Genomic DNA, 12,853 nt, shown 5'->3' on the forward strand with positions numbered 1-12,853 from the left:
GTCAAGTCATCCTTTTCAAACAAGAATACAGATTCTTGTAGTCTTTCTCTGAAAGTGTTGCTATAAATGACACACAAATACATTTTTGATCTTTCAGCTGATGACTAGGCACCATCGAAGCAGTCCCAACAAATACTGTGGGTTGTACGGAGGAAAAGGAGTGTGGGTAAAGTCGATGTGTCTGTAAAAACACAGTATAGATCCAAAATAAATGCAAGCAAAAAAAATCCTGTCAAATTGTGCCACTTCCCTATACATCACTTTCCAATGGCTTTCTGTTTCACCTGGAGACAATGGCCTATAAGGCCCTACACTATCTGGATTCTTCAATCCTTTACTCTAGCCACTCTGGCTTTCTTGTGTTCCTAGAAACTGCTAGCATACTCCTGCCTCAGGGCCTGGGTACTTACTCCTCCACATTCTTCTTGAAATGCTCTTCTCCCAAATATCCACGGGGTTAGCACTCAAACTTCCTTTGGATCTCCGCTTAAATGTCTCCAGCAGAGGCCTGTCTCACCCAGTGTGTCCACCAGACCCCCTATCCCCACCTTGTCCTGTTATCCTTACCACTTAGTACCACCACCTGATACAATATGTAATATACTGGTTTAGCTTCCCCATCTTAAGTGTGAGCTCCTTGAAAAGAGAGACTTTATTTTGTTCACTGCTTAATCAACAGAACCTAAAACAAAGCATGGCCAGTACCAGATGCTACTTGAGTGAATGCCTTAGTATTAAACACAGATAAACATGACCACAAAAATAAACAATTAACATGGTACAGATGAATATTCAATGTGGACATCTGTCTGCTTAACATCTTTTTACCTCCTTTTCTTTTGGAAGGAAACTCCCTCATTTTTGGAACATTTCGATAATTGCTCCACCTCCACTCTAATTCTTTGGGATGGGCAATTACTATTTGCCTTCCTTGGCTCATGAACCAAACTGTACCGGAGTCTGTTTCCAGAGGATGTGATGAAAGCTCACTGTGTTTGCTGGGGTCATTCACTAAGATACTGTAAGCCAGGAAAGAGTCTGTCATCACAACCCTCCCTTCCCTCCTCCTGGAATAAGACGCACATCTACGACAGAAGCCAATGCGGTAAGAGAAGCAAGGCTGTTCAAGTGAATGATTAGGGAATTTCAATTTCACAGCCTATTCTGACTATGAGCCTACAAATTCCCTTTCGTGCTTAAAGATTCTATTTTGGTAGAACCCTTACATGTTTATATGTACACAAGAGAAAGTTCTGGAAGGAAAATACATGTTTTCTAAGTTTTCAAACAAATTCTACTTTTCTTCATGTGCATGCCATTTATTTCCTTTGTGCTTTTGTTTAAGTGATTTAGTTTCTCCAAATCCTGTTTCCTTAGTCTGTAAAACAACTACTGTATTGAAAAGTTCTTGTGAAGACTGAGCCAAAGTATACAAAGTATGAAATTAAGACGGTGGATTTCGGAATCAGACTGCCTTGGTCCTGAACTCCTATACTACCACATGCTATGCGACCTTTGGACAAATTATTTAAACCATTCTGGGACTCAGTTTCCTTATCAGTCAAATGAAGTACTTAATTTAACAGTATTTACTTTAACTGTAATAGTACTTACTTTATAACCATTCGAGAATGAAATAATAGAAACCATAAAACAGCAGTGACTCACACATAATATAAATAGCTATTTTTGTTCTACAAACTGTTATCTTACACATTTCAAACATTAAAAACCTGTTTTTGACAATCTCAAAAAAAAGTCTGTTTCCTTAAACATACCTGTTTTGAAAGCACTAACATTTTCTTCTAGCAATTTCTGCTTTTTTTGGTCAGGTGCTGTAGCAATTACATTAGCTTCAAGTTCCTTAACTTGGATATTCAAATATTCTTCTTGCTCTGATAAACGCTACAGAATGTTTTAACATTCAAGGTCAGTATTTTAACTTAGTAACATTTGCTTTAAACATTTTAAATCGAAACACTAACATGAAAAGGGCAGAAAACATGAACAACTAACGTATAAAAAGGAAAATGGCCAAAAAAACACACGAAATGATGTGTAAACTCATTACCAAGGCAAGTTAAAATGCCAGTTTTCAGTACTTCAGAGTAGCAAACTTACAGCATACTGACGACTACTTAGTGTTCAAAGACTTGGAACTAGCACACTACTAGCCACATACGCAAATAAACTGCAACCATCTCTTTCAGGACAATTTGACATTGTGCAACGAATGCCTTCGACGATATACAGGCACCAGGTAATAATTGTAATTTTAGGAACCTAACCTAAGGAAATAATTGGATGAGTCTATAAAGGTTTACCTAACAAGGATATTTTAAACATAGCAGGGTAGATAATAACACAGAAAAATATTTATCAAATTGCTCAATGCAAATCAAACAAAATGCTCTAATGCAACTGCAAACAAAGTAAATTTGCACTGGCTTGGAAATAAAACTATAATTTATTAAGTGAAGAAAAGTTAGTATAACTCATTAAAAAGCCATATGCATATTTAATACGCATATCCCTATCTACTATATACATAAACACATACATGTAAACTAGGTATTTATATTAAAAAGGTGAAGTATTATATAAACAAAAATTGAGAATGATGATCTTTTGGGTATTTTCTGAAAACTGTTTTTGGTTTTGTTTGTTTTTTAAAAAAGAAAGTGGGCATCAATTGCTTTTTCATAATGAAGAAAACATGACACTTTGAAAAGAGAATGAAAAGAAAGGATCACATAGCTGTTAAGGGAAGACACATCTCTATGGAGTACAAATGGAGACCAGGAATAGCTGTGGCCGGAGCAACACATGACAAGGTGTTTATCCATTAGTACTCAAGGTAACAAAATCATCAACAAACAGGCTTTCCACCCAGAGACCCATCCTCCTCCTCCCTTACATTTTAAAATTGTAACCAAACAGCAATTCTGTCAAATAGCTGTTGAATTCCACGAGTTTCAGCTAGTATTAATAAAAGAATACCTGGATGCTTGCAGTAAACTTTTCTAGTGTATTCCTCATTTCTCGTTCACGATGCCTCAACTTAACTACTGCTTCCTCCAGCTGTACTTTCTGTTCTTGGATTTGCACCGCTTTTTGAGAGTCTTTCTGCAACTGTGATTCCATATTATTTACCTACGAAGAAGAATTCTAGTGAAATAAGTTTTCTCCAGAAGTCACTGCAGGTTAACAGCAAAATCAACTTATAAATGAAGAAAACCCAAACGTCTGATACTAAAGACTAGAACAAAACCAAACAATCCAGGTCCAATTCTCAATCCTAAAACTTAGGAGATGGTCAACTAATTTCTGCATCATAGAACCAGATGGAAAGGCTTTTTTTTTGAGGAACATTAGCCCTGAGCTAACTGTTGCCAATCCTCCTCTTTTTTGCTGAGGAAGACTGGCCCTGAGCTCAGATCTATGCCCATTTTCCTCTACTTTTTAAGTGGGACGACTACCACAGCATGGCTTGCCAAGTGGTGCCATGTCAGCACCCAGGATCTGAACCAGTGAACCCCGGGCCACTGAAGCAGAATGTGTGCACTTAACTGCTGTGCCACCAAGCAGGCCCAGGAAGGGCATTTTTTTTTTCTTTTTAATGATTCGCACCTGAGCTAACAACTGTTGCCAATCTTCTTCTTTTTTTTTTTTGCTTTTTCTCCCCAAATCCCCCCAGAACATAGTTGTATATTTTTAGTTGTGGGTCCTTCTAGTTGTGGCATGTGGGACGCCGCATCACCATGGCCTGATGAGTGGTGCCATGTCCACACCCAGGATCTGAACCAGTGAAACCCTGGACCGCCGAAGCAGAGTGCGTGAACTTAACCACTCGGCAACGGGGCTGCCCCCACCGGAAAGGCTTTTTAAAGTGTTGTATAGCCACGTATTATTTGAGTGAAGGCATACTCTGAAAATATTTAAGTGGAAGGATATAAACTGTTTTAAAATATGGGAAAAAATGAAGGTACGACTCTTTGGAAAAAGTTAGGTGTTCAGGACATTCAAGTACATTTTTAAGGTAGAAAAAGGTATATATAGTGTTTTGAGGGCAATAATGGAACACAGCAGTTTTTCCTGGTATTCTCATATACTTGTGGGCATATTAAATATTTTGAAATAAAATTTGGAAACATGCATCAGATATCTTTGCTGTACTTACACCTTAAAGAATTATTCTGAAATAGAAAAAAAAATCATGTAATACAGCAAGAATTATGTGAAAAAACATAAAATTAAATGTCAAACAGTACGTAAAATGGTTAAATTATAAAATATCAATATGGTCCAAATGTAATAATAGAAAAAAGATACATACATTGAGCTTATACTTTCTAATTAACATGTTTTACTTTTAGAACTTTACAGGGTTTCACATTAGAAAAGTCCCACAGCTTATATATTAGTCATTTATAGAAAATCCAATCTGTTAATATAAAATTTGAGTACAGTCCACTTACAACGGCTAAACTTTATAGCATGTACGTTAATTTTTTTTTAAGTGTGCCTATAATTTTAGATATGCTGACCTCATCTTCAGAGATTTCAACAACCACCGATGAACCCATCCTTCCTTTCATGACTTTGCTTCCACCACCAGTCATTGTGCCTGGAAAACAGAAAGTCAGACTTAATATCTGCCCCAGCAAGGTCAAATAAACTCAATGGCAGGAAAGAAACCACCATTACCTGACTGTTCTATGATTTGTCCCTGTAACGTTACCACTCTCCATCTTCTATCTTTTTGATATGCTACTCTTGTGGCTTGATCTAAGTTGTCAGCTACTAAGGTATCCCGTAAAGCAAAGTAAAAAGCTTGGCGAATTTTCTCATCTTTTACTTTTACTAAATCAAATAACCGAGGAGTATTTTCAGGAGTTTGAATTTTGGTCATTTTCTTTGCCCATACTGCCATCTGAAAGTAAAAAATATATATATATTAAAAGAATATATAATTTCTTTTAGGTGTCATTTACATAAGTAATACACATGTATAAAATGTAAGGATACGTATACAAGGTTCTGAGTATCTGCGTAATTGAGTACTACTTCACTGTTATCTTAAAAGAAGTTACTGTAAAACTATTTAGAGGACGTGATCTCTTATTTTTTTAAATTTTTATTTAATTATTTAATTAATTAATTATCGTTTGAGGAAGATTAGCCCTGAGCTAACTACTGCCAATCCTCCTTTTTGCTGAGGAAGACTGGCCCTGAGCTAACATCCATGCCTATCTTCCTCTACTTTATATGTGGGATGCCTACTACAGCATGGCTTTTGCCAAGCAGTGCCATGTCCACAACTGGGTTCCGAACTGGCGAACCCCAGGCCGCCAAGAAGCGGGACGTGCAAACTTAACTGCTGCTCCACCCAGCCGGCCCCTTAGAGGACATGATCTTATATATAGAAAATGCTAAGGAATTCACACACAAAAAAAACTATTAAAACAAACATGAATTCAGCAAAGTTGCAGGATACAAGATCATTATACAAAAATTAGTTGTATTTCTATACACTAGCAATGAATAATCTGAAAATGAGATTAAGAAAATTCCATTTACAATATTATATTAAAAAAAAGCCAAAAACTTAGGAGTAAATTTAACAAAAGAGACACATGACCGTACACTGAAGGCTACCAAACATAATAATATGAAATTAAACCTAAATAAAGGAAGACAGTCCAGGTTCATGGATTTAAGATTTAATATTAAGATAGCAATACACAAATTGGTCTACAGAGTCAATCCAACTTGCATCAAAATACTAGTTGCTCCTTGTTTTGCAGAAATTGACTAGTTGATCTTAAAATTCATATGGAAATTACAGGGACTCAGAATAGCCAAAACAATCTTGATATGAAAGAACAAAATTAGAGGACTCCTCATTTCAAAACTTACTACAAAGCTACAGAAATCAAGACAGTGTGGTACTAGTGCAAGGACAGATGTACAGATAAATGGAGAGTCCAAAAATAAACCCTGACATTTATGGTCAGTTCATGTTTGACAAGGGTGCCAAGAAAATTCTATGGGGCAAGAATAGTTTTTCCAACAAATGATGTTGGAACTAGATATCCACATGAATAAGACCATAGTTGGACTCCTACTTTACACTGTTATAAAAGGAACATGGATTAAAAACCTAAATGTAAAAGCTAAAACTATAAAAGTCTTAGAAGAAAACAGAGGAGGTAAATAACTGTGCCCTTGGATTATGCAGTTGTTTTTTAGATGACACCCCAAACATAAGCAATCAAACTGAAAAAAAAATTGCACTTTATCAAAATTAAAAAATTTTGTGCTTCAGAGGACACCATCAAGAAAGTGAAGACAACCCAGAGAATGGGAGCAATTAATTGCAAATCATATACCTGACAAGATATTTATATCCAGAATATATAAAAAACTCTTATGATTCAACAACAAAGCCAAATAAACCAATTAACAAAAGGACAAAGGATTTGAATAGACATTTCTCCAAACATAAACAAATGGCCAATAAGCACATGAAAAGCTATTCAACACCTTTAGTCATCAGGAAATGCAAATCAAAACCACAACGAGATATCACTTCACAACCACTACGATAGCTATAATCAAAAAAATGTACAATAACAGGGGCTGGCCCCGTGGCCGAGTGGTTAAGTTCGCGCGCTCCGCTGCAGGCGGCCCAGTGTTTCGTCGGTTCGAATCCTGGGCGCGGACATGGCACTGCTCGTCAGACCACGCTGAGGCAGCGTCCCACATGCCACAACTAGAGGAACCCACAACGAAGAATACACAACTATGTACCAGGGTGCTTTGGGGAGAAAAAGGAAAAAAAAAAAAAAAAAAAATCTTAAAAAAAAAAAAAAATGTACAATAACAAATGTTGGTGAGGATGTAAACAAATTGGAACCCTCATTCACTGTTGGTAGGAAACAGCGCAGGCACTGCGGAAAACCGTGTGGCAGTTCCTCAAGAAGTTAAAGTTAACATGTGACCCAGCAATTCCACCCCTAGATATTAAACCAAGAGAATTAAAAACATGTCTGCACAAAAACTTATAAATGAATGTTCATAGCAGCATTTTCCATAATAGCCAAGGCAAGAGACAACCCAAATGCCCATCAACTGACAGATGGATAAAGAAAATGTGGTACAGCGATACAATGGAATTACAAATTTGGCAATAAAAAGGAATGAAGTGCTACAACATAGATGAACTTTGAAAACCTGCTATATGAAAGCAGCCATACACAAAAGGTTGCATATTGCATGATTCCATTTCTATAACATGTCCAGAATAGGTAAATCTAGAGAGACAGAAAGTAGATTAGAGGTTGCTTGAGCAGGGGGTTGGGGGGTAGGGTACGGGTACTGACTGCTAATGTGTTTGAGGTCTCTGGGGTGATGAAAATATTCTGGAATTAAGACAGTGGTCATGGTTGAACAACCATGCGAATACACTAAAACTCACTGAACTGCATATCTTAAAATGGGGAATTTTATGGTATGTGAATTCTATCTCAATAAAGGTTTTATCATTTTTTGAGGAAGATTAGCTCTGAGCTAACATCTGCTGCCAATGCTCTTCTTCTTGCTGAGGAAGACTGGCCCTGAGCTAACATCCTGCCCATCTTCCCCTACTTTACATGTGGGATGCCTGCCACAGTGTGGCTTGACAAGCGGTGCACAGGTCTGCACCCGGGATCTGAACCAGCGAACCCCAGGCTGCTGAAGTGGAACATGTGAACGTAAACGCTGTGCCACTGGGCCGGCCCCCTTATCATTTTTTAGAAGCAGTTATTGATGATGCAAGTTAGAAACGTAAACTATCAGTCACTCTAACATTGGAATGTATGTTCCTTTAGAAGGGGCATTAGAAAATGTTTTTTCACAACCACATAACCCGAGAGCCTAAACTAATCCTCAAAACCTATCAGGTGTTCACTGAATAACTATGAAAAAAAGCTAGGATTCAATCAAAAAACAGTTGGTATTTAAAAATTAAATTATGAATACCCACCTTATCCAAACCTATAAAGGTTGCAACTCCGATATTTTGTCTTTTAAGGAAGTTTACACATTCTTGGGCTGTATCAATAGACTCAACAACAATGTAGTCTAATGCATGACAACAGGATGAAATAGCAACATCGTATTTTTCATCAATTGCTCCTAAGTCCCCCTAATAATTAAGAGGAGGGGGAAAACCAACAGAAAATGAGCAAGGAATTAGGCACAGGATCATTTCATTACTATTCATATAGATTTTTTTCAAGCTGCTTTTACTTGAAAAACTATACTTACACATAGTTTTAAAAAGTACAAGGGTACATAATGAAAAAGCTAAGTAATCTAAGTGTTCCTCTCATTTAACCTTCCCCTTCTTCTTTTTGCTGAGGATGATTCACCCTGGGCTAACATCCACTGACAATCTTCTTCTTTTTCTATGCGAGCCACTGCCACAGCATGGCCACAGACATAGGAGTGGTGTAGGTCTGTGCTCAGGAACTGAATCCAGGCTGCCAAAGCAGAGCACACTGAACTTAACCACGCGGCTGGCCCTCAACCTTCCCCTTTTGCAGAGACAATCACTACTGAAGTTTTTAATCTACCTTTTAAAAGTTTTTGGATATGCAGTGTTTGAATTTTTAATTAGAGCACAAAATGAGAACTGTTTTCACAGTATGAGAACATATAAAGATTTGAAGCCTAAAAGTACTATAAGCAAAACAACAAATAAAACTTTGATAAATTAGCTATCAAGCAGCATTCACTGACTAGCTTTAGTTTTCCTTGAGAGCAAATGTTTAGGATCAAATTGTGTATCAAGAAAATAAGGTGGAAGTGTCTTGACAAACATGGGAGCAACTATGCTGGGTAATTTCCAGCTGCCCTTCTGAATCCCTCTCTTCTGCTCCCTTCTCAGGAAGGCCGACTCAAGGACCACATCAAACAGTTCCTCTGGCTCTCTAGCTTCTGCCAATGTGAGGCATCAGTTAGAGATGGCACGGTAGTTGAGAAATGGGGTTAAATATTTATTTTCCCTGTTTCCTCGAGGCTACCCTCTAGCCATGGCCACATCTAAATTCCCTCTTTAGGCTCAGGATCAGTAATGGTCTCCATCATTGCTAGCCTTAGGTTTCTACATTATCCCTTTTTGACTTCCCTAAACTCTAGCTATAACCTTCAATATGTTATAAAACCCAGAATATACTTTATCAAATTCTTGTTTTCTAAAAAAAAGAGAAACTAGATTTCTAAGTTTGTTTGTCACTATTAGAGTTAGTTTTTCTTCTTGGTATTAAAATGATTATAATTAAAAAAACTATAATGTACAACTGAAATCTCACAAGGTTGAAATCTATCATAACATTAATAAAAAAAAAAAAAACTAAAAAAAAAAAACCCCAAAAAACTATAATGAGAGAATCCATACCACAAAAAATTTTATCATGCCTAAGAGCAAAATGGTTAAAAACGAATGTTCTTTAAAACAAAAATGAACGTTATTTTATGTACAGTGACACTCACACACAGTTATTTAAATCAAGGTAAGAAAATTATTTACAAAGTTTTTGAGAAAAATGTATAGTCATTTCCAAATAAATCTACTTTACCAATCTTCCATATATTCCTGGAATCCTGCCAGATTTTTTTTCTTGAATTATTGCATCAAGGACTTTCCCCCTACTTCGATTCACTGCTAAGGAACTCTTTGCTTCTTCAACTTTTTGGAAAAGATCACGAACCAAACTTTTAAAATTTATTTCTTCCTTTGTAAGTTTTTGAAGTTCCTTTTCTTTCTGAAAGCGAAATGTTCAGAAAATGAATCGCAGAAGCAATATGCCCAATCACAGCACAGAATTAGTTGTAATGCCTCAAAAAAGAAGGAAAAGACCAACAATAAACACTTGAACCAGCACTAAGCTGCCATGTTGCAACTGCTGATTTGATTTTGCAAAATATGGATGAGTTTTCTATTTCAAAGGGGACATAAACTATTTGGGTGAATAATAAGGAACGTAAGTGCAGTATGGTTCTAGGAGTAGCACATTGATTGCTAGGGCATGTGGAGCTGGGGCTGTGGGAATCCCAGTTTGGCACTTACATGGTGATGCATGAGTGTGTCCTAATTCTTAAGTTCTACACTAATTAACAACAGACCTGGTTATAGGACTCTAGATATGGGTGACTGGGCAGGACTACGGTTATATTGTGCTTTGCTTTCTAAATAATAAAGGAAACATTTATTATGTTATTATATACAATATACATTATTATACCTAATTAACGGGGCAAAAAACCAAAGAAAGCACAGCTCTGAAATAAAGGGGAGGAGCATGATGAATGAACAGTACTATTGCTACACAAAAATGCCAAGTGGTCAACAAGAGAAGAACCACACACATCGACACAAAAAAACGTAAAACTCTCAGTTTCCCAATCTCCATGTTAGAGCAGCCATTTTTTCCTGACATTCTTCCTCATCTCCTGGCTTTAAAATTATTACCTCTATTACCAGTCATACTGGTGTAACGTAAAAGCTGAAGTTACAGATAATGATTTACCCAAAAACAAACAGAATTACCAGGAAGATGGAAGTGGTCACTGTATATAACTTAAGTTTACATTTAAATTCTACATGGTCATGCAATTCCCTGACAACCAAATAGTGTGCATTTACTAAAATGAAAGACTTTATTTTCAGTATAATTTCTCTTCAAACAGCATTTTCTATTGCCATCTTGCCTAGTGAGGCTTTAGAGATTCAAGTTATGAAACTCCTCAGATATCTAATTCATTCAAGGATAGGAGGGGGAGCAATGAGCTAAACTAGTTATCTTGATTAGTTTATAAACAGTTTGTAGTCCCAACAAAGAAACTGTATCCATAAATTCAAAAGCAGAAAAAACACACCAAGATAGCTGGTTTGCATATTCATTCATACATATATGTTTTTCATTTACCCTTATATAAGTTGTCTACTCTCTAGATTTAGGGAAACACAAATTTTCTTTTGTTAAAAATTATTTCCATGGGAAATAACGGTGGTGGGGGCAGTGGTCTTTGTTGTTCAACGCTTCTGGGGAGAACACTGTTAGTTTCTCGAAAGTCTCAGTTCATATCTGATGGAATAATGAAATACCGACCCTATGCTTTTGGGGAAGATTACAGTAAATGAAAAAAAAAATCCCTATATGCCAATCACTTAAGATGTTGAGATTAAAAGAAAAAAAAATATAAAACTAGGGTTGCTAAACAACGTTCAGATGAAATACAGTAACAAAGATATACCTCCTTCAATTCGTGTTCAGTGTGAGGGAGTGTTGCTTCTATATCTCCAATCGCAGCTTTCCTTTCTTTGAGAGTCTCAGAAGCTGCAAGTAGAGCTTCCTTGGCCTTACTTAATTGAGACACTGCAGTATTATGACGACTGAGATAGATATCGAGTTCTGATTGGGCTACATCCATCTTTGAACGTGCTTCATTTACTGATTTGCTGAAACCCATAAGTTCTTTCTCCAGACTCTGTTAAAAGATGACAGACCCCATTAAATGAGAAATAATTGTGTTTTCAAACCTAAACTGAAATGGAAACCATACATTTTGAATTCAACTTCACAGATCGTACAAGCCTAACACACAGAAATAAATAATTCTTACAAGTGGAATAGACTAATAGTTTTTGCCTCGTGGCCAATGTTCACCGTACATAAAGTCTTTTCCTAACTGATTTCACAAGAGCTTAATAAAGCAGACAATAGTATGCTCATTTTAGAGATTAAAACCCACAAAAAAGGAATGGTTGAAAGAGAACAAAAACTTGGGTCTAAACTCTAGATTCTATGGTTGTTCCACATTATCTTACCAGAAATAGTGGGGTATAAGGACTATTCAGCAGAAAGGTTCCTCAAGTATATTTATGTTGAAAATCTTTTTATGTTGAAAAAGTTTTAGAGGTAAGGCCAGGTAATCCTCAACACTAGTCATGATCTGAAAGTAGAAACTTTGGGCTATATAATTGACTGTGTAGAAAGGATCTATTTATTAGAATAATGGCATAAGAAAGGCCCTTACAAAAGCCCAGCCCTTTCATTTTACACACAAGGGAACAGGCCCAGGAATATTAATCAGTTTAAATGTGTGATAGTGAATACCATGAACATTAACACACACGCACTGCTCACTATGTTCTAGGCACTGTTCTGAATGTTTTGTACATATTAATTCCTTAACATAACAATCCCATGAGGTAAATACCATCGTTATGCACATTTTGAGGAAACTGAGATCCAAGTTTAAATAACTTGCTCAAAAGTCATGCACTCACTTGTAAGTGGCAGAGCCTCTGTTTTTAGCTACTACACTATGTTGAGGAAAGAAGACATCTGGATGTGAGTCCTGGCTTTGTCATTAACACAGGATGCCAAGGCACACAGGCATACTCAATTTATGTTAGATGAACAAATGTGAAAATCTCCATCTATAAAGTATTTTGTCAAGAAAGTTACTGTACTATCCATTGTCACTTTATCACATGGGCATCCTACTTACAAAGTTTTGTAGTGTGACATTAAGAACACGTCCATTTTCCAAAACAGAATCTATTACGTCTGTAACTTAAAAAAACAGAAGCCACTTTATTGAGGTATAACTAACATAGAAAGGCTGTACACAAGTCTGTAACTTATGTACCTAAGTCTTAAATAACCTAACTGACTTACGTTAAGTCAACTCAATTACTGTTATCTATTAAAATATATATTTAACATGCTCAGTGTTGTCAAAAAGGCTGTGGTGAGTATAAATAAAGATAGCTAAACTTCATGCTTATACTCTTATT

General features: G+C 36.5%; 1 protein-coding gene across 1 annotated transcript in view; it reads right to left on the minus strand.

The window, feature by feature from the left end:
- The window catches only part of SMC4 (structural maintenance of chromosomes 4), a 36,083-nt gene that overhangs the window by 8,158 nt on the left and 15,072 nt on the right, over window positions 1-12,853 (minus strand). Inside the window, exons 11-17 of the mRNA XM_023623209.2 lie at window positions 11,305-11,538; window positions 9,627-9,812; window positions 8,030-8,191; window positions 4,708-4,933; window positions 4,548-4,627; window positions 3,001-3,153; window positions 1,779-1,905 (exon numbers count right to left, since the gene is read on the minus strand). Coding sequence (XP_023478977.1) covers window positions 1,779-1,905; window positions 3,001-3,153; window positions 4,548-4,627; window positions 4,708-4,933; window positions 8,030-8,191; window positions 9,627-9,812; window positions 11,305-11,538 — 1,168 coding nt within the window. The remainder of the gene's footprint in view (window positions 1-1,778; window positions 1,906-3,000; window positions 3,154-4,547; window positions 4,628-4,707; window positions 4,934-8,029; window positions 8,192-9,626; window positions 9,813-11,304; window positions 11,539-12,853) is intronic.

Source organism: Equus caballus, chromosome 19 (genome assembly GCF_041296265.1).
Source record: "Equus caballus isolate H_3958 breed thoroughbred chromosome 19, TB-T2T, whole genome shotgun sequence".
Lineage (NCBI taxonomy): Eukaryota > Metazoa > Chordata > Mammalia > Perissodactyla > Equidae > Equus > Equus caballus.